At 49.6% G+C, this 19,957-nt stretch overlaps 2 protein-coding genes across 6 annotated transcripts; both read right to left on the bottom strand.

Moving 5' to 3' along the window:
* Positions 1-572: 572 nt before the first annotated feature.
* MOV10 (Mov10 RNA helicase) lies at positions 573-7,181 on the bottom strand. Of its 5 annotated transcripts, none has more exons than XM_030292011.4 (22): positions 6,904-7,181; positions 6,109-6,202; positions 5,880-6,013; positions 5,559-5,797; positions 5,241-5,481; positions 4,934-5,056; positions 4,692-4,845; positions 4,449-4,603; positions 4,152-4,328; positions 3,700-3,847; positions 3,448-3,609; positions 3,250-3,353; positions 2,919-3,016; positions 2,708-2,827; positions 2,516-2,618; positions 2,230-2,353; positions 1,959-2,150; positions 1,756-1,830; positions 1,528-1,653; positions 1,256-1,344; positions 998-1,119; positions 573-803 (listed from the first exon to the last, which is right to left on the bottom strand). In XM_030292011.4, the coding sequence occupies exons 1-21, from the start codon at positions 7,035-7,037 to the stop codon at positions 1,005-1,007; spliced, it is 2,907 nt and encodes a 968-aa protein (XP_030147871.2). In that variant the 5' UTR covers positions 7,038-7,181; the 3' UTR covers positions 573-803; positions 998-1,004. The 5 variants fall into 5 exon arrangements, with proteins under 5 accessions (XP_030147871.2, XP_030147870.2, XP_030147868.2 ...); XM_030292010.4 differs by having other exon boundaries at positions 573-834; XM_030292008.4 differs by having other exon boundaries at positions 573-862.
* Positions 7,182-8,060: 879 nt separating this feature from the next.
* Positions 8,061-19,941, bottom strand: CAPZA1 (capping actin protein of muscle Z-line subunit alpha 1). Its single transcript, XM_002191174.6, has 10 exons — positions 19,764-19,941; positions 15,573-15,636; positions 15,278-15,329; positions 14,395-14,458; positions 12,895-13,101; positions 12,442-12,521; positions 11,933-12,011; positions 11,366-11,437; positions 10,148-10,210; positions 8,061-9,551 (listed from the first exon to the last, which is right to left on the bottom strand). Exons 1-10 carry the CDS (start codon positions 19,800-19,802, stop codon positions 9,411-9,413), a joined length of 861 nt encoding a protein of 286 aa, XP_002191210.1. The 5' UTR covers positions 19,803-19,941; the 3' UTR covers positions 8,061-9,410.
* Between the last annotated feature and the right edge of the window lie 16 nt (positions 19,942-19,957).

Below are 19,957 nucleotides of genomic sequence, written 5' to 3' on the forward strand. Positions count from 1 at the left end.
CCTTTATGCCTCTCACTGCTCCAGGCTCCTGCCTGGGCTCCGGGCCTTGTGCTGCAGGGTGAGGACTTGCCTGGCCCCATCCCTGCTGCTTTAGCTGCTGCTGGAGGATCAGGGCTCACCACCCTGTACTTGCAAAACAGCCAGGGAGCAGTTTACGTGGGAAGGGCCAGGCAGGAGCTTCCCAGCTGTACCCAGTCCCTGGCTGATGGGCACTGGCATCGCTGCTGGAGCCATCCTGCCTCTGGAGCAAGTCAGGGCAGGGCTGCAGTAAGCCTGATGCTGCTCTAAAGCCCTGTTTGTGTAAGCAAGGCCCACCTAGGACTCGACAGTACAGTGCTTTCCTTTAAACATTTATTTGAGGGAAATAGAGTGCCTGTACAGCCGTGCCAGCTCTCAGGCCAGGCAGCTGCCCGGTGGAGAGCTGAGCCAGCCTGTCCCAGACCAGGTACCTGCATTGCCCAGTTTCCCATCACAGCAGCAGTGAGCTCTCCTGTGCACCCAGTGAAGCTCTTTGGAGGCCAGAGTCTCCAGGCTTAAGCCTTTCACTGAATGGTGAGATCAATCACAAAAAATTGTTTTGCCACAACCATGTAAAAAATTTATTAAAATGGAGATTGTGCCAGTCTGATGCTGGTGAGGGATTAGTGGCTGGCAGCAAAAGTTGGCAACACTGTCTGTTCTAGTGGGTTCAGCAGCATCTCCACAGGGACTGAGACAGAAAAAGCAGGAGCTGCTGCAGGCTTGGGGCAGGCTGAGGGGGATGCAGCTTCGTGGGGCTTCTCCTCCCTTCCCAGGTGCATTTTCTGCAGAGAAACCTCGTGGCAGAGCTGGCTCCTGACTTCGAGATGGAGACATGCAAGCCCTAAGCAAAAACCTGTTGCATTTGGGACAGGAGCAGCCTCCCAGTGCCCAGCTGTAACCCTGGCCATGCTGCTGCCCCAGGGTGCTGGCATGTAACCCTGGCACCCTGCTGCTGTCGGGGCCCAGCTCTGCTCACCTGCGTGCTAAGCACTGAGCTGCAGCGTCTGGAGCTCGTTGGCGAGCCTGTCCTCAGCCGTGCCCTCATCCTCGTAGGGGTACCCGGTGTAGCCGCCCTGTTCCTTGCAGTACCTGAGGAACCTGCAGGTGCAGCGGGAGGGCAGCGTGGGCACAAGGTGGCACCGGCCTCGCTGCTCTGTGGGCATGGGCAGGGACCAGGGGCTGGCAGCAGGAAGGGCAGGAGTGGGAGCACTGCCTGTGGCCAGCAGCAGCTCACCTGCACCAGTGCTGGTCCTTGCTGAGCACGGTCGGGTTACCCACCACGATCAACAGAGCCTTGGCCCTGGTGATGGCCACGTTAAGCCTCTGAAGAGGACAAGCAAGAGGGCTTTACTTGGCTGCAACACCTCTCATCGTCTCGCAGCCCCATGTGGGCGCAGGCAGCTCTGGTGTGGCACTGAGCACCCAGGGCAGCTCTACCTGCCTGTGAGAACCAGAGGGAAGAAGGGGATGCCAAGGAGGAAGGGTCTGCTCGGCGCTAGGCGATACCTTGGGGTTCTTGAGGAAGCCTAGCCTGAAGGTCTGGTCAAACTGGAGGTACGTGCTGCAGCTGCGCACGGTGGAGATGAGGATCACAAGCCGCTCCTGGCCCTGGAACTCTTCCACAGAGCCCACCTGGGGCAGGGACAACAGGTCAGGGGCCAGAAGCACCCCTGGGCTGGGGCTGTCAGGGCTCCTTCCTCCTGTGCCCCTCTCTCCTCCATGCCCAGGACATACCTTCAACTGGCTGATGTCCGGCAGCTTCTGCAGATGGGGATCCAGGGAGGTGATGGCTTTCCGGATCTTCTCTACCTGAGCGGAGGCATGTGGCAAAATTCAGCCACCACAGGTCCATCCTTGTGCCAGCCCTGGGGCTGCCCATCCATCACAGTGTTCCCTGTCCCTTGCCTGTGCTCTTCCTGCAGAGCTGTGTCCCTCACCTGCTTCCTGTAGGGAGAGATGATGCCGATCTCCTTGGGGGACACCGCGGGGCAGCCTCCCTTGCCCCGGCTCTGCAGCAGCTTCTTGAGGTAGTGGACCAGCACCTCGATTTCGGCCGTGTTGAAGAATGAGGGACTCTTGGCTTCTCTCTGGTCTTCCCCACAAACCCCATGGAAGATGATGGGGAAGCCCTGGGGATGGAGAACATTTGGCAATGCTCTGCCTGTGCCTCAGGGAACCCCTTGGGTCAGTCCCTCCTGCGCCACTCACTTTTTTGGGAAGCTCCTCCCAGGTACAATACACATTCCGGATGTCAAGCCCATTACTCTTGCACACCTTCAGCTCGTTGTCATAGAAGAGCTCGTTGGGGATCCTGAGAATGGCCTCGTGGGACCTGGGAGAGGCAGGACCATGCCCAGGGTGGGTGCCATGTGGGTGCACTCCCATCTCCCACACCAGCTGGGGCACCACGAGGCTCTGGGGGACAGATCCTGGAGCGCCATGCTCTCCAATCCCTGCCTGGCTCAACCCCTTCCTGCACTATCCCTGTCCTCACCTGTAGTTCCAGAGCAGTTTGGTGATGAACTGTGGGTTGTATCCTCCACTCGACTTCTTGTACAAGGGGTTGTGCAGCATCAGCCTCTCCAGCAGCGAGGTGCCTGTGCCCAGTGATATCCTGTGGCTCCCCACAAGGCCACTGAGCCCCTGTGGGGCTCCCTGCAGCACTCCCACTCCTCTCCCTACTCACCCAGCCCATACTGGATGGCCAGTGGTGAGGTCAGGACAGGGCCCAGCTGCTTGGGGTCTCCTGCCAGCACCAGCTGCCCCCCGTTGGGGTTGGTCTCCTCATCCATGGGAGCCAGGAGCCCTGGGAACAGGGAGAGCTCAGTGGGGAATGGGAGGGACCCCAGGCCACGCAGAGATGCTGGTCCTTGAGGCAGCAGCCGGGCACCACTCACCCGCGATGGCGACCACGCTCTCCGGCTCTACCGCATGGCCACACTCGTCGATGAAGACGTGGGAGAAAAACCCAGGGGGGAAGTTGGCTGACACCAGCCTGGAGGAGAGATGGAATGAGTCTGTTCTCAGCATCCTGCCCCACCTGGCCACCCTTCCTCTCCTACCCTTCATCCTCCTCCTCCCACAGAGGAGGGATTTGCCCCCTCTGCTGCCTGCCCTCCTCCAGCCCCTCCCTGCTGAATCCCAGAGGGACTGCCTTCACAGCCTGGCTGTAAGGCAGCCCTGGGTCCACCTGCCACAGATGCTGGGGACAATCCCAGCTCCTCTGACCTTCCTGCTGTCACCAGTGTGGTGATGATAATCCGGTAGGGCCTCAGGTTCTCCTTGCTTGGGTACACGTAGCTGCTCTGCTCATCGTCCCAGTTGCAGCAGGGCTGGAGTGCAGGCACTGGGTGAGGTCCCATCATCCTGGGGGACACCAGCCCAGATGTGCTGTCAGGATTTCAGGGTGGAGGGGCAGGGACCTACCATGATATCAGTGGGCACTTCCCTGTAGTTCCTGGAGCTCGCAATGAGCCTGTAGACATTCCGAGGGGCAATGTCCTTGATGAGGCACTGGCACAGCAGGTCTGCAGCACTGTTGGAGGGGGCACAGGCCAAGATACGGGCATCCCTGAAGCATGTCCACACCTGGGTGGGAGGAGGAGATGACAGCATTGAGCCCCACAGATGAGAAGGGGCAGCAATGCTCAGGGCTGGATTTGGGCACCGGCCACTCACCTGCTTGATGGCCTCCACCATAGTGACCGTCTTGCCAGTGCCAGGGGGTCCAAAGATGAGGTATGGGGCTGGCCGGGACACCCCCGTCACGATGTGAGTCACAGCTCTGCACTGCTCCTCGTTGGTCTCCAGCTTGCGGTTAAACCACCTGTGGGAGCAGAGGCTGCGCTGCCGGAGCCCCATCGCCCCCATCGCCCCCATCGCCCCCATCACCCCCATCGCCTCCATCGTCCCCATCGCCCCCATCGCCCCCATCGCCCCCATCGCCTCCATCGCCCCCATCGCCCCCATCGCCCCCATCGCCTCCATCGCCCCCATCGCCCCCATCGCCCCCATCGCCCCCATCGCCCCCATCGCCCCCATCGCCTCCATCACCCCCATCGCCCCCATCACCTCCATCGCCTCCATCGCCTGACCCCAGGCCCTCCCACCCTGCAGAGCTGGGCGCTCACCGGGGCTGGAAGGGGCCCGAGAAGAGGGACTTGTGGCAGGAGGCGGAGGGGAAGAGGAGGCTGAACAAGCCACGGCGCACGGCCAGGACTGCAGCCCGGTGCTGCACCTGCAGTGGCAGCCGGTTGAAGGTGAAGGTCACATCGAACTTCAGGTTTTTCACAAACTTCTTCTGCAGCCTGGGAAGGAATGGTGTCAGCATGGCACGGGGCACTCTCTCATGCCCTCCTAGCCCTTTCCAACCCACTCCTGGCCTTTGGCATCTGTGAGAAAGGCTGCTGGGACCAGACATCACTCACTTGGAGGAGAAGCCCAGCCTGACCCTCTCCAGTTCCACGCTGTGCACGTAACCCTTGTACCGGATGAGCGGGGAGTGGTCCCGCTCGCTGCTCAGGTGGGCAAAGAGGTGGTCCCCTCTCAGCAGGGACGGGCGGTTCTCGGCCACGCCAGGCACCTGTGCCAAAGGGCCTGTGTGATGCCAGGCACTCTGGGAGTGCCAGTGTTGTGCCAGCACCCCTCCCATCCCGCAGCCCCCTACGCACATTGAGAACCAGCAGAGCCCTCTCCTGCACCATGGTCACATCCTGCATGTCATAGCGTCGGATGTCCACCTCCATCTGAATCTCCTCCAGGTGCAGCAGCAGCTGGAACTTCTGCTGGTAGTTCTCAGCCTGCAGAGGAGCTTCCAGCAGCGAGCTGAGGGCAGCAGCAATGTCACTGTGTCTCAGGGGCAGCTTGGCACTCAAGGAACACCTCAGCATTGCTCTCAGCCCTTGGCACTCACCGCATGGCAGCCCAGCTGGAGCTGGCACTGGTGTTGGGTCCCAGCAGGATCGTGTCCTTGAGGCTCTTTGGGTACCCGTAGGTGCCCAGAGGGATCTCCCTCTCCAGTTGGTTTTTCAGGGAGCTGGGTGGGTGGTACAGTAGTGCTTCAGGGACTACATAGTGCCCCCAGCCCCAGTGTCACTGTATTGCACAGGGCTGAAGCACTGTCCTGTGGTGCCAGACAGTCAAGGAGCGAACCTTGTCCTGGCTGCAGAACAGGCTGGGCCCCTCTGCTCAGGATGGCAGCAGCTGACTTAATCACGTACCTGTCAGGGGGGATGCCATCCTCGGTGATGACTGTGACAAGGCTTTGGAGGCTGGCCTCGTAAGGCTGGAAAGGCGCCGAGGGCCCCAGGTCCTTGGCCAGCTGGGTCTCAGCAATGGCAGCAACATAGCGTGAGATGCTGAAGGACACGCCTGGCTCCTTGGTGAACTCGAAGACCACCAGAGCACTGAAGTGCCCGTTGCAGGTGGTGAGGCATCGCACCTGGATGGGGTACATCCCACCTGCGGGGTGAAGCGGTGAGATTGGGTCCTGCATCCTCTCTGCAGGGCCTGGGGAAGGGGATGGGATGGGGCCCTACCTGGGTGTAACAGCAGAGACTGGCCCTGCACTGCCCCCTGCTCATCGCTGAAGGACAGCTCCCGTGACTGCTGCTGTGGCTGGAACCGCTGCAGGGTCACCACCTCAGTCCCACAGTTCTGCACCAGGACCGTGACTGTCCGGGGCTCACCCGGCACCACGGCGAAGCGGATATTCCCGTTGCCCTGGTCACAGTCTGAGATGATCTCTACCCCGTGCTTCCCACGAATGCGCTTGGCCCTGTGGGGAGGGAGGGTCAGGCTTTCCCAGCTGGACTGGGGGATCCAAGGGACATGCCACCGTGGGGTGCTTCTGCTCATACCACTGCTTGCCATGGCTCTGGGGCATTTGTGGAGTGGAGCTGAGCTGCTCTCCTGGGGCAGACGTGGACACGGACGCCTGTGCATTCCTTCTGGGTCGTCGGTACTGGTCTGCCACCACCACACGCCTCTTCACCTGCAAGGAGCAGCCAGAACCAGCGTGGCCCCGGGATTCTGCAGGGGGCTCCTGAGGAGCCAGTCCTGGTGGGCACTGCCCCAGCATGAACTCACCTTGAATTTCACCACCTCTCCACGCACCTGAACCTGTTGGGTTGTCTTCAGCGCATACAAGATGCAGGAAAAATTTGGCGTCTTTGCATCAGTCCTGTGGAGACAAGGGACAGGGCTTCTGTGGGAGTGTGGCTCGGCTGCCATGGGCACAGGCAGCTGAGGTGAGGCAAGTGAGAAGATGAAGTAGGACATTGAGGCTGCAGCGAGGGAGTTCTCAGCAAGTCCCCTCTGCTCCAGGAGAGGAAGAAGGACTTGGGCTTCCCACTGGCCTGTGCAAACCTCACATCCCTGCTGCTGCTCCAGCAAGTCCGAGCTGTGCCATTGCTGTCCCAGCTATGCCACAGCCATCCCAGCTGTCCCACTGCCTGGCCCTGACAGCCATGCAGCCCCTGTCCATGCCGGCGCTCAGGAGCTGAGCTGGCACAGGTGGTGGCTCTGCTAAGGCACAGCCACTGTTCTCCCAGCACTGAGGACTCCCCAGGTTCCTCCTCCCAGTCCTACCAGTGCACTGAGCCCTGGCTTTGCCAACGATTGTGCAATGTCACAGTGGTGACATTGCATAAGGGCCAGTGTGATTGGTGCCAGCAGGGTGAAGTCGGGGAGCACGGTGGGCAGTGGGTGTCCAAGGCCATCCCTAGGCAGATGCTGGGGGCCCATGGAGCTGGGGATCATCCCAGCAGGGCTTTGGTGAGACAGACGAGCTTGGAGACCCCAGCGATGCTGGCCAGGCACGGGGGATGCTGGCCTGAGATCTGTCCCAGGTGATGCTGCCCGGATCTGGCCGAGGGCTCTCACCTGCCCCGGAACTCCTGGTTGTAGATGGTCCGCAGTGTTTCCCGCAGGCTCGTCTGCTCCCGGCCCGTGTCCTGCAGGAACTGCACGAACTGATGCCCCCAAAGACTGGTCTCCGCCACGGTGAACCGCCGCATGGTTGAGCCGAGCCGAGCCGAGCCGAGCCGAGCCGAGCCGAGCCGAGCCGAGCCGAGCCGAGCCGAGCCGAGATGGTGCCGCGTCCAGCAGCGCCCGGTTGAGCCGGGCTGGGCTGGGCCGGGCTGGGCTGGGCCAGGGCCGGTCGCACAGGGAGAAACGAAAGCGAAAGAAGCGGGACCCGCCCGCCTGGCACGGGCGGACCGGGCCGGCAGCGGGGCGGCGGAGCCCGGGTCAGAGGGGCGGGAGGGACAGCGAACCAGCCCGTCTAGAGGATGATTAGCTAAAGATTTGGAGAAGGACAAAGAGATAGAAACGCTCCGAAGGCTGGAACGCTGGCGGTGAAGTGCTTCCAGTGTAACCAAGGAGCAGACTAACCTTGAGGCAGATAAAAGCTGCGCTGTGTGCAGTCTTATCTTGGGCCCTGCTTCGGCTTCACATTCCTGGAATTGCTGCAGCGATTTCCTGCATGGGTCCAGGGCCGCAGCCCACAGCACCTGAGGCTCGCACAACCTTTCATCTCTCCTGGGTGCTGCCTCTTGAACCGAGTCTGCCCTGTGCAGAGCACTGTGCAAACCCTCCAAAAAGCCCTGCTTTGTCCCGTGTAGGGTACAACCAGGAGTGTATGAAGTAGGTATTAAAGTAAGACACCGAGGGTAAGTGGAATAACCTCCTTGCTGCCTTTTTTCCAGGGTGAGGAGCTGCATTAAAGCTCTGTGATAGTTTCTATTTTAGTTTGGAAGCTCAGCCCCCCGGGTCCTGTGTCTGTATACCAGGGCGGGAGCACCACCCATGGGTTTGGAGTGATACCATCCCTGCCTTAATAACGGAACTGTTAAGGTTGGAAAAAAACTTTGAAATCATTGAAATCCAACCATCAACCCAGCACCACCACTGTGTTCACCAGTAAACCAGGTCCTCAAATGCCACATTCACATTTTTGAACACTTCCAGGGATGGCAATGCCAACACTTCCCAGACTTCAGGAATTAACAAGAGTGAGACCATGAAAGAACAGACACAAATGGCTTTAAACAAAGACTGGTGTATTTGCACTAGACTTATTGATACAGAGCATGCCTGAGGGGTGAATTGTCAGTCTGAGCAGCAAATACAAATATATTTTAATTAGATAAAACTCACAAAGGATAAAAACTTATTTTGTGGTGTTACTGTGCAAAACCTGAAGTGTAACGCACAGACAACCCCATCCCTATCTTCCCAACCGTTTTTCCTTTGTGTATTTAAAAACAAGAAAACATGAGCCAGTTTAAAAACCAGAACCTGCAAGGCGCCCAGTGATAACCAAGTGCAAACAAAGCAAAGGGAGTTCACTTTGTAGTGAATCTATGTTCCAAGATCTGAGAAAGGCATATGTCTATCTCTTCGTCCTCCCCTCCAGAGAAACTGTTATGACTGCTAATTTTGATGTTAGAGGGGGAAAACAGTAATGCAGAGCAAGCACACAAAACAGATTCATTCCGAAATCCCCTCTAAGCATGACAAGAAAGTGTCCACAACTGAGACAAATGGCAAGGATTTTCTCTTTCACTTTGGTGCAAGTTTATTTATTTTGTACACTATCCATCCATACACCTGTGATACAAATCTATGAACCTGCCACAAAGCATTAAAGCACAACATACCTATTATTTTGTAGACATTTGCATTTTTAATCACCATCCAGCCCTTGTGGATCAGCAGTGACTTATCTTGTAGTTCTGTAAAAATGCAGATGTCTGGTAACCGTACGTACACGAGGGAGGGGAGAAGAAAGATGTTCACTTTCAGAGAACATGGCTCAAATCTTTAGATTAAAAAAAAGTTATGTCCCTGGAAGAGCGGGGTCAGTAGGGAATTCTGTAAAGGATCCTGTAAACTCATTTTCTACAGCAAAATCTAAGCCTGCAGGCATCTGCTTTGTGGAGGCTGGGAATAAGAATACACGAGAACTCACTGTCTTGCACTTACTGTGCCTTGCAGCGCCGTGAGCTCTTGGCAGGTTTAACAGACTTACTGGATACCTGGAGTGCTGGATACCGGTGAAGGGAACGCTCTGCACCCTCTCCTGGGGTAATAATAGGGCTTTTCCAGCTAGGAAGTTTTCCAGCCAGTGATTGAATACAGCTATACTTCTGAGCCATGAATGGCTGAATTTAAATGACCTATTAAATGCAGCTACAACAGGAAGTTTATGTGGCAGGAAACACAAAACACAAAGACAACTATTTGTTCCACGGTTCCCTCTCAGGCTAGAAAACCTGTTAACTTTGAAAGCCCTAAAAAACTTCTCTGGTTTAAAAACCATCTACTTGGCATAGGACCATATTTGTTTTTTTGCACATGAATTTTTCATACACCTCCTTGTTTCTGCATTAAGCATTCTGCATTTCTTTGCCAATCTTGTAGCTGAGGATTTTGTTCCAGTCAATCTTGGTGCGGGTGACGGGCAGCTGCCGGCGTAAGGCTTTGAAAGTGGTGTCTGACATAGTCTGGTAGTTTTCACTGATTGCTGTCTGCAAGGGCAAGCAGATTTCGTCAGGGCACACATAAAACACTATGAGAAAGCTCAACTTAGTGTGTTAAAGCCCCAAACTCCTTTCTATAAGGTGTAATGCACATGATTAACTAAATTAATAATGAATAAAGTCATCAGTGTGTGTGCAAGTCAAAGGCTTTCTATTCACCTCCCCTGTATTGTAGCAGCACCTCCTTAGGTCTTTCACTGACTTACCTCTTTCCAGTCTCCTTGCACAGAGACTGGGACAATGCAAAAGCTGTTGCACAAGTTTCCTCCTCAGAATTTTTAACTGTCACAGAGGAAAATACATTGACACACCCACTCCCCTCCCATGCATGTTCCAGGTATCATTTGTAACCCTTTAAAAAAACCATACAGCAAACCTGATAGGAAATTACAACACAGCTTTATAACTCTACAGCGTTATAACTGTATTTTTTTAAACAAATACTGCTGTCCCTTTCTAAGTAATTCTTACAGGCAATACCAGATTCAGCCAGGAACAGAATCAGAGGTCAGTTTTCCATTTTTCCATTAACTGCAAATGGAGACTGATATGATTCTGTCCTATTTAACTACCACTGATCTTACCTGATACTCGTTCTCTGCATTTTCTATGATCTTAATAAAATCCTTAGCAGTTTGGACATCACTCTGCAAAGGAAAAAAAAAAAAAAAGTTGCATGTTTAAGAGCAACTTACATAAGCTACACAATAGATTTCTTCTCAAATGATAGGGTAAGTATAGATAAAGTAGATAGTATCAGCAGCTTGTGCCTTGAGGCTGTAGCTGCGTTCCCTTCACTTACTACATACTGGGCAGAGCTTGTGCTCCAAACTGGAACAGAGCTGCACCCTAGTGAGCAAAAAGGAGCTGGACCTTCATGGTAAAATGAGTCACTCTGCAGCTGCTGCTCCCCCTACCATACTGCAGATCTCTCTTTACTTGGGAGGACGCTGGACTCCAGGATGGTTTGGATGGAGACCAGAGATCTCTGGAGGCTGCTCTTAGAATATCTGGTTTATTACAGAGGGTGAAGGGCTCTGCTTGGAGTCACCAGACCTGACCCGTGGCAGGCCCGAGGGCGTGGGGAAAGGGAGAGGCAAGGGGTAGAGGGAGATAAGAGAGGATCCCAAGAGGGAGAGGATGTTCCAAGAGAGGGGAAGTGCCAAGAGAAGGTCTGGCTCCTCAGGGACTCCTTGTCAGGGGCTTCAAGGTGGGCTGGAACAAGACTTGGGCCAATGGGGTCACAGACTCCTGATGCTTCAGGGGAGGGTTATAGGCGTGGGATGAACCATACATTGGAAGTGATATTGAAAATTCTATTTAACCTTTAGGCCTATCTGTAGGTAAGGGCATTGTTCAACCAGAAGAGGGGATTGCCTTCATCCTGGCTGTACTATTGTTTTCTAGTTCTTCGGTAACTAAGGTTTGGTATCTCAAAACTTGTTACCATCTCAATCTCTGTATTTTCTAAATCTTTTGCCAGGCAGTCATATTTATAAGGCTTTCCTATTTCATCTTCCCCAACACTTACTGTTTCTTTCCCTTGTGCAAAATAGAAAAGCATATTCTGTCCTTTTTAACCCTAACTTCCAAGAGAAGCTTTCCAATAGAGACTTTCTAATATGACTGAATTTTAAGCAATTGTGAATCTGGGATTCCTACCTGACTCTAAACACCATATTGACTGTTCACCCTAAAATTACTTTAAAATCAAGAGAATGCAGTCATAGCAGTGCATGCTTCATGAGCTGTTAAAGGAATGCAAACAGCTTCTTATCATAAAGATCTTTAAGCATACTTACTGACACCTGTACAGAGTCCTGAATGTCTTTGTGACTAACCAGCTGGACGTTGCCATCTTCATAGTAATGGACCTGGACAAAAAGACAGATTGCAGGTTTTATTATGACCACTCACTCCAGAATTCCTGAGCCCCCAAATGCTACTAAAATGGTGCAACAGAGCATTGTGCCAGTGTTCTCTGCTTACATGGAGACTAAAAGCAGGATGGATTTTCTAAAAGGTTTCATTCTTTGTCAAGACTGTTCAAGATTATGTTAATTAGTAAATGCCTAGACCTGAGGTTAAGTGCAATTATAAAAGACTCAAGGTAGAGGTTTTAGTCCTATAAAGTGAAGCAAAGTGGAGGCTTATAGGGCAATGCTACATAATAAACTACAGGCCAGATCTGAGACTATTCCTGAAATACTAGATTTAAGAATTACCTTCTTGAATTGTTTAGTTTAGTAACATCCTGACTTGAGAAGTTCATCTCTAGTGCATTTCAGCATCTCATTCTGAGCCAAATGCATTTGTGTAAGAGAAGCACAATGCAGCTTCTCCTGTTACTGCCAGGAAAAATAACTCACCTGGATTTTGAGCACTGCAGCCACTTGAGCTGTTGGTGGTGTGATGGTAAACTTCCATTCTGATCTCCAACGCCCATTCCTAGAAGCAATCAAAGCATGAAAAAGCTATTTCCAAGAAGCTCTAACAGCAAAAAGAACAAAATTAACAACCAAGTTGTTTCTGATGTTGTCTTATCAGCAATACTACATGGGATTTAGTGCTTTAGAGGGCATGGAGCTAAATTTCTGCAGCCTAGCTGAATATAATGCAGCTTTGCTACAAAAAATCTCCAGAGACGTAAAAGAGTATCTAGCTATGTTAGCTCTGCTAACGCCTTTCCTCTGGAGAGGTCACAGGAAGAGTTTTGGTAAGTGCCAAGGGGGCTGCAAGGAAAACAGACTACAGAAGGAAAAGAACTTCTTGGGAAGCCCAAAACTCCCTGTCCTTCAGACCGTGTCAGAGCTAGAGGATGGGTTGGTTTGAGGAACCAGGCAAAGGAAGAAAACACACTGTGTTGAAATAGTCTTACCAGAAGTTTTTGGGCTGAAACTGGTGGCTCTCAATACAGGCAATAATGGTCTGCTGTCCATCTATAGATTTACCATAAACCTGTATTTAGAAAAAGAGTTAAAAAGGCCCAAGAGCTAAGGAATGCCATTCTTAATCTTTGTTCTTGGCAGCAGGGTGCAGGCTGCTGTGGTGGTACCTCACTGGGAACATGCACCACGAGATACATTGTCCAGGCATTTTATTATGGGTGGGTGTGAAGGTGCTTGGCAGTCATGCCTATGGAAAAGGTCTAATTCATCTTTACCTCTGTGTGCATACCAAGACAGTTGCACCCTCTTTGGAACTTGTCATTCCAAAGTTAGCCAAAATGCTAGTGAGGATGGAGAACTCCAACAGCTCTGCCCAGCAGGCTGCTCTGGGACTGACTGACTCAGAGCTATACACTTTCAGGGCAACAAGCCAGATACTCAACCGTGCAGAAGCCATTGGGGTAATGATCTTTGACGTAGGCTCTCAGTGCACTGTCACAGGCATCTCTCCACTGTTTTAACGCCGATTCTGTGTCCTCGGGCTGGGGATCACTTGCTTCTTTCCTTAAGTGATCAAACTTAAAAGAAAGCTTGTTTCTTGGGTCTAAAAATCTGCCGTTGCCCAGATCACCATGTTCTGTGATTAAGACCTGGAATAGAAGTTGAAATGATGATACATTTAGGCTGATATAGATATGTTATTTTGCATTTTTCCTGACTTGCGTATCAGTGTTACAATAGGTTCTTTCCTTGAGCTATAAGGCCACATAAAGAAAAGCAAGAATTTTCGGTAATAATTTAAATTAGTAGTTGTTGTGAGGCTGAAGGTAACTCTGCTCTCCACAGTAATATTGCACTTAAGACTTCTATCCCAGAAAAGGCTGAACTATAATAATGTATATATTTGGCTTAAAATTGGGTATCCTTACAATAGAAGCAGGTTGCTTTGCCTTTAAAGTTATTTTAGCTGTTTTCCTTCTTTGTTCCAAAGGAAAGAGAGAATTTTACTCCAAAATCTACCATTTATTGCCATGTTCCATGTTTTTGTAATAGCTCTACATCTGGGCAAGAAGGGTACATAGATGTAACTACTTTACGCCAGCTAAAGCAGACAGCAAAGCAGCATTGCACATTCCCTTCTTTTTTCTTTTTCACTTTAATTCTCTGGCTTCCCAAATATTGACTTTATTGGGGTGGGATTTTTAGGTTTTTTTTGCAGGTTGTACTGTAACTTTCTCATCAAAGCTATTTCTATGAACAGCCCTGTTAATATATGCCTCCCATCTCCCATAAACGTATCTGGGACACTAGAAAAGCTGGGTCAGAGCTTGGCTCAGAGAACAGAGCAGATGGTCAGGCAGCTTTCTGGCTTCTCTACGACTTGCTGTTTGTTCTAAAAAAAAAAAATTAAAAAAAGCCCTGAAATAACTTGTTTTGCTGGCATAGACTGGATAGTATTAGGTATAATCACCACACCAAATCAATTATTTGGTATAAACAAAGATAAAGTTTTTAGGGTAGCTGGGAATGGATTAAAATTGCAGAAAACAAACCAAACAAACTATTAAGAATCTATTATCAATTGTCAGTAGGAACATAAGGATTTGTAAGTGAGCTTTAAATAGACAGTAATCTTTAATCACTCATACTCTTAAGTAAAATTCCAGTGACTTCAGCATGGAACTTTAAGGAACAATGAATTAGATTTACTAAGTAGTACAACACAGAACTTAAAGAGAATACCTTGGTTATGCTTTGTTCTTACAGAAGAAAGATTGTCATAGTGATATGTGGGGGAAGGAGGAGGCTGGTACCTTGTGAGCAGAATGAGTGAGTCAGCTGATTGTGATGTTGACTTGTGAGCCAGCATTCTGCTGAAACATTTTTATTGCTTGTTCACAGTGCAGTAACACAAACCTCAAGTGTACAAAGTTTCCTCTCACCTGATCGTCATACCCTTCTATCTTCACCGGAGTGAACTGGTCCATGTTGTACTGTGCAAAGGCACTGTTGAGGATCAAAGGAACATGAACTTTAGCTGTACATGCACATTTATTCTGGCTCAAGGGTCAGTATGCTGTGTGATTATATTACAGCAAACATCAGCTTCATTGGGCAAACATACACAAAAGCACTGTTAAAGATTTTCCAATACCTTTTACCATACATAGCTATAAACCCCAGGTCTAAAAGCAGGTTAGCTTAGTGATGGCCAGGAAAATAGAGATCAAAAGTAGAACAGCAGATAGCCTGGGGAAATGTGAGCAAGCCAAGGCAAAACAGGAACACCCAGCTACAATTTAGACAGCAGCAAGGGAAACAAATGAATAGACGAATATTTACAACTTTTTTCTTATGTAAAGACTTGTTGACCGACATGTCACCTAGCTTGAAATAGATCTTATCATCCAAAAGCCTGTATGTGTAATCTTTAAGCACCTTCTGATGAAGATGTGAAAGTAAACAACAAATTTTGAAAACTTTTTATTGAGGACAGTTCTTTTTCTAAACTTAGGCTATGGATTAATCAGTATTTCAGGCTTCACTTACTTTATAAATCAGATGATTCAACATGATCAAACATTTCTGCTGCTGCAGCGTTAAACTTTTTGGCGGAATGCCTTCCTGTCAGTTTTACACAGCACAAATTCAAATTTTGGGCTTTAAAAAGAAATCATCCACACCTTTCATTATGTATTGTGTTAGGTGGACTAAGGCATTACACAAGATGACTCTGAATACAGCAAATGGTTTTCTTTGTCACAGAATGATGGGTATAAGAAAACAAAAGAGTATCTGATGGAAATCTGACATCTTAGTACTTACTGTGCTGCTCCTTCCCTGAGAAGATTGTCGTTGTTAAGTAATAACCGGACATCTGGAGGAGAAAGGGTTCAAGTGTGTTACTGGATTTTTTCATCAAATGTTTCTCTTTATGCACTTTATTTTCAACTCTACAAATGCAAACATTAAAAGATGAAATAATTTCATTACACAGAAGTAGTCCAGAAGGACTGCACGCTTTCCCTTAAAAGCAGGATGGTGTGACACAGTCTTAGATTTTTATAGTAGGTAAAACGTGAAGAAAACACCACAGATCATTTTTTCCTTAATTGCTTACCATTGAATACTTCATTGAACTCTCCAGGGGGTGCATGAGTGATGAATTTTGCAGCTATACGCACCTACAATGAAGCAGAAAAGTAATTAAAGACAAAAGATAACTTACTGAGTTCATACATATTGAAGTCATTCATCAACAAAACCAACTCTGAAGTGACAAAAGGTGGCAGATTTAGGGAAAAATCTAGGCAAGCATTGTCAAGGTAGAAATAGTCTTGTAAGACTGTTCAAAGCAAGGCTGGACAGGGCTTGGAGCAACCTGGTCTAGTGGAAAGCATCCTTGCCCATGGCAAGGGTTGGAGCTGGCTGATCTTCAAGGTCCCTTTCAACACAAACCATTCTGGGTTTCTATGAAGGCACATGGAACTGTCATGATGAAGGCATCAATAACTGAAAAAGCCAACTTTCAATGTCCAGAAACTCTGAATCTGTAAATGAAGAGCCCCGTCTCTTCTAAAAGTGTAATAAAACTGCAGTGTGTTCTGAAATCCAATATACATGTCTTGCACTGTTAGAATTTAGGTGGTCCAGATATTGGTTCTGTTGGAATTGGTAAGAGTTTATGGTTTTCATTATAAAATTTTTTATGGCTTTTACAGGACCAAAGGGAATAGAAAGATCTTGGAAGAAATGAAAAAGAAAATGTCACAAAATTAAACCTCTCCCTTAGAATAACAAAAACATCTCATTTCCTCTGACAGCTGACATTTCCAGCTAACAAAGCTGACCAATGAGCCTCTCTGTCTAACAAGAAATTAATTGAAAGTGACTGCAGAATTGCTCATTACAACTCTGATTACTTTCTACTTTTCATTTTGAGCAGCAAAACAAAGAACTGTGTATACATATGTAACTGCTTCACCTGAGTTATCACCAGAGCTGGAAATAACTCAGTTCTCTCAAGAGTCTTCCCTGTTTTAATTAATTAATTTAATTGTATTGTTTGTCACATAATTATTTAAAGCAAGCCACAAAAAGAAATAAACACTTTTCTAAACAAAATGTAATTGCCTTATTCCAACAGGATCAAGTAACAACTCTGACTTAACTGGATTGAGCTTCAGATAAAAATAGACTGTCTTCCAAATTAGCAATGATTTTGAAAAATAGATATACATTATTTGTGCCTGAAGAAATTAAGCAATACAAAGAAAACATTAAAAAGACAGTATCTTGTGTAATTGATATGATGCAGGACATAAAACCATTTTCTCTCAATCTTCTGGTTTTAGGTCGGTAAGTATACAGCAATTCTAAAAATGGAGCTCTTAAACGGTTTGAAAACCTTCCCTATTTAAAGAGCTGTAATTAGGACAGATTGCTGCCACAATATTGTTGAATTTCACTGTCAGAAATCTGGATGGTGATGAAGAGAGCTGGCAGTAGTTCAGAGAGACCCTGCAGCTCTATATCCTCAGTGGACTTTGCTCAGAGTCTGCCCCAAAAGGCTGGAAGGTTTCTGAAGGGACATAATGTGCTTTTCTGAGCAAATACAACTGTGAGCACAGCACAGAACATCACTGTGCTAAAGCTCTCTCAAGTATCTACCACTAATCCTGGGATGCCCTGCAAATTAATTCCCTGGATGAACAGATTCTCTTTTATAAGGTGCTTCAACATATGGCAAAAAGGCCTCTAAAATGCTATAAAATTTAATACCGTATAAATTTATGCAATGATGATGTGGCTGTGGAACATGAAACCCTTGCAAAAGGAGACACTGTTTTAGTAGGCTGAAGTTTAGATCAATGGATTCTCATAAGGAAATCCTTATGGGAAAAACAAACAAACAGAAAAAAACCCCAAGTGTTTAATGAGAGATTTTTACAATTTTCCACAAGTTCTCTCACTTGGAAGGATGAACAAAATTAAGTCCACACAGAAAGGCCTCTGCACTTCAATCAAATGTTATTACAAAGCCGGTTCTGAACAAAACTGCAAGTGGAAAGTGTTCACTTGGATAATTATCCCTTGCCCTGCCTCTCACAGAGCAATAAAATACAAAACATTTCAGTCAAACCATTGAAATCAGGGGTGCAGGAAACAGGCTGGGGAACGATTAATTTGCAATGTCAAGCGCTTGGATGGTTGCTGCTTTTCGGAGCTGGTTGCTTGGAGGGCGGTGTCAGGATGCTCCTCTGCAGAAACACCAAAATAGGACTTTCTGCAACCTGCCCCATTTCCTGGCCGCCGGGGCCATTTCAGGTGTCACTTCAGCTATGCAGCATCGACTTCCTGCTTCTAAAATGGGGAAAGTGTCTGAGGGGAAGGGAGGCTACTCAGCCGTTAGTTTAAACCAGCAAAACAGCAGCAGAATGAACTTGAGCAAAAAGGGAGATTTCAGAGAAAATCTCAGAATCCCAGACTGGTTGGGTTGGAAGGGACCTCAAAGCCCCTCCAGTGCCCCCTGCCACGGCAGGGACACTTTCCACTGTCCCAAGTGCTCCCAGCCCTGTCCAGCCTGGCCTTGGGCACTGCCAGGGATCCAGGGGCAGCCACAGCTGCTCTGTGCCAGGGATGCCCACCCTGCCAGGGAACAATTCCTGCCCAAAATCCCATCCAGCCCTGCCCTCTGGCAGTGGCAAGCCGTGCCCCCCATCCTGTCACTGCAGGCCTTGTCCCAAGTCCCTCGCAGCTCTCCTGGAGCCCCTTTAGGGGCTGGAAGGGGATCTAAAGTCTCCCTGGAGCCTTCTTTTCTCTGGACTGGACACCCCCAGCTCTCCCAACCTGTCTGAGAAATTAATCTCTTACCTAAAATACACCCAAAGAGAATAAAACAGTGAAGCTTGGAGGACAGAAGGATTTAATTTTGTTGCTCAATTGACATATTTGGGTTTTTTGCTTTACTATATAGTACCGGTAAACTCAAACTTAAAAAATTAACATATATAAAGTTCTAGACTCATCTGAATAGTCACATACTACAGTAAGTCTTTGCTGCATGTTTCTCTTTCAGATCCTCCTTTAAGGTTATCCTTCTCTGCCTGTGTGGGGCATAGAGTTAGTTGAAATTGAATGTTCTAAAGGCCATATCAATTCTGCTCTGGAATACTTATTTCAGACAACATCACCTAAAATACTGACTAATAGGTGAATTGTGCCTCTAAAACCCTGCTAGTTTCAGAAATTATTTCACTGAAATGGAGCTGAAAACATAGTTTAAGGGAAAAATGAAAGCAACCGCTGAATGCAGCCTGAACAACTCCTCCAGAATGTTAAGAGACAAAGCATGCACTAAGTGTAACACTTATATGATGTAAGGAAGAATAACAGTGCATTTTTAAACTACTATGTGTAGGCAACAGTGTACTACCTAGCAGAGAACTTGCAGTATGCAACTTTTTCACATTCCAACACAAAAAGAACAAACTGCCCATTTCCCCCTTTCCTAAAATAATTACGGCTCTATTTGCTCCACCTTAGTCCTTTCTACCCAGTATAATTCTCAGGATCTGTATCAAAGTACCTGGCAGCAGCTGGGGTGGGCAGAAAACGCGACAACACGCTCAGAGGGTGCTTAGGAAGTGAAGAGGTTGCAAAGCACCTTGCAGACACACTGGTTGCTTTGCTGATTTGGGAAAAGCAGCACAGAAAATACATTTTCACAAAATCATTTTGGTTGGAAAAGACCTTCAAGATCACCAAGCGATCCAGCTGTGACTGACTCCCACCTTGTCAACAAGACCAGGGCACTAGGTGTCACATCCAGTCCTTCCTTGGCCCTGACCAGGGATGGGGACTCCAGCACCTCCCTGGGCAGCCCCTTCCAATGGCTAATCGCCCTTTCTGTTAAGAAGCTCCTCCTGATGTCCAGCCTAAACCTCCTCTATTTTAGGTTGAGACTGTGTCTATTTTCACGCACAATGAGTGGCCAAGCCGCATCGGCTGCACCGAGGCAAGGAGGACATCGGGAGGCAAGGAGGACATCGGGAGGCAAGGAGGACATCGGGAGGCAAGGAGGACATCGGGAGGCAAGGAGGACATCGGGAGGCAAGGTGCTGCGCTGGTAAGGAACGGCCGGTCCTTCAGTCGGGCGGCGGCGGCCCGGTGGCCTCGGGAGCCCGCCCGCCCCGAAGCACTCGCAGGCCGGCACATCGGCACCAGGCGAGCTTGCCCGCACTCCGCACCCACTGCCTTCCCGGGGACAGCGGCGCAGGCCCGCCGTGGAGGCGGCCAGCCCTTCTTTTACCTTCTCCTCGTCCGACACCCGCTCGTCCAGGTCCGCCATCTTGGCAGCTGTGTGCCCGGCCCCGCGCGGCGCGTATCGGGAGCGCCGGCCGGCAGGCAGGCGGAACGCGCTGGTGGCACCATCTTAACTGCGGGCAGACGCCGCGTGGCCGCCATCGTAGAAACGGGAGGGTTCTCGCCGTACCAGCTGGCGGG

This window comes from Taeniopygia guttata, chromosome 26 (genome assembly GCF_048771995.1).
Source record: "Taeniopygia guttata chromosome 26, bTaeGut7.mat, whole genome shotgun sequence".
Classification (NCBI taxonomy): domain Eukaryota; kingdom Metazoa; phylum Chordata; class Aves; order Passeriformes; family Estrildidae; genus Taeniopygia; species Taeniopygia guttata.

Bases quoted from the DNA above. Each gene is read 5' to 3' on its own strand.
- MOV10 (XM_030292011.4), bottom strand. From the start codon at position 7,037: ATGCGGCGGTTCACCGTGGCGGAGACCAGTCTTTGGGGGCATCAGTTC. The intron at 3,610-3,699 runs GTGAGTGGCCGG...CCTCCCACCCAG, and splicing joins TGGTGGAGGCCATCAAGCAG to GTGTGGACATGCTTCAGGGA. The intron at 1,831-1,958 runs GTGAGGGACACA...GCCTCCGCTCAG, and splicing joins TCTCTCCCTACAGGAAGCAG to GTAGAGAAGATCCGGAAAGC.
- CAPZA1 (XM_002191174.6), bottom strand. From the start codon at position 19,802: ATGGCGGACCTGGACGAGCGGGTGTCGGACGAGGAGAAG. The intron at 15,330-15,572 runs GTAAGCAATTAA...TTTCTCCTCCAG, and splicing joins GTTCAATGAAGTATTCAATG to ATGTCCGGTTATTACTTAAC. The intron at 12,522-12,894 runs GTTGAGTATCTG...TTCTAAATACAG, and splicing joins ACCCCAATGGCTTCTGCACG to GTTTATGGTAAATCTATAGA.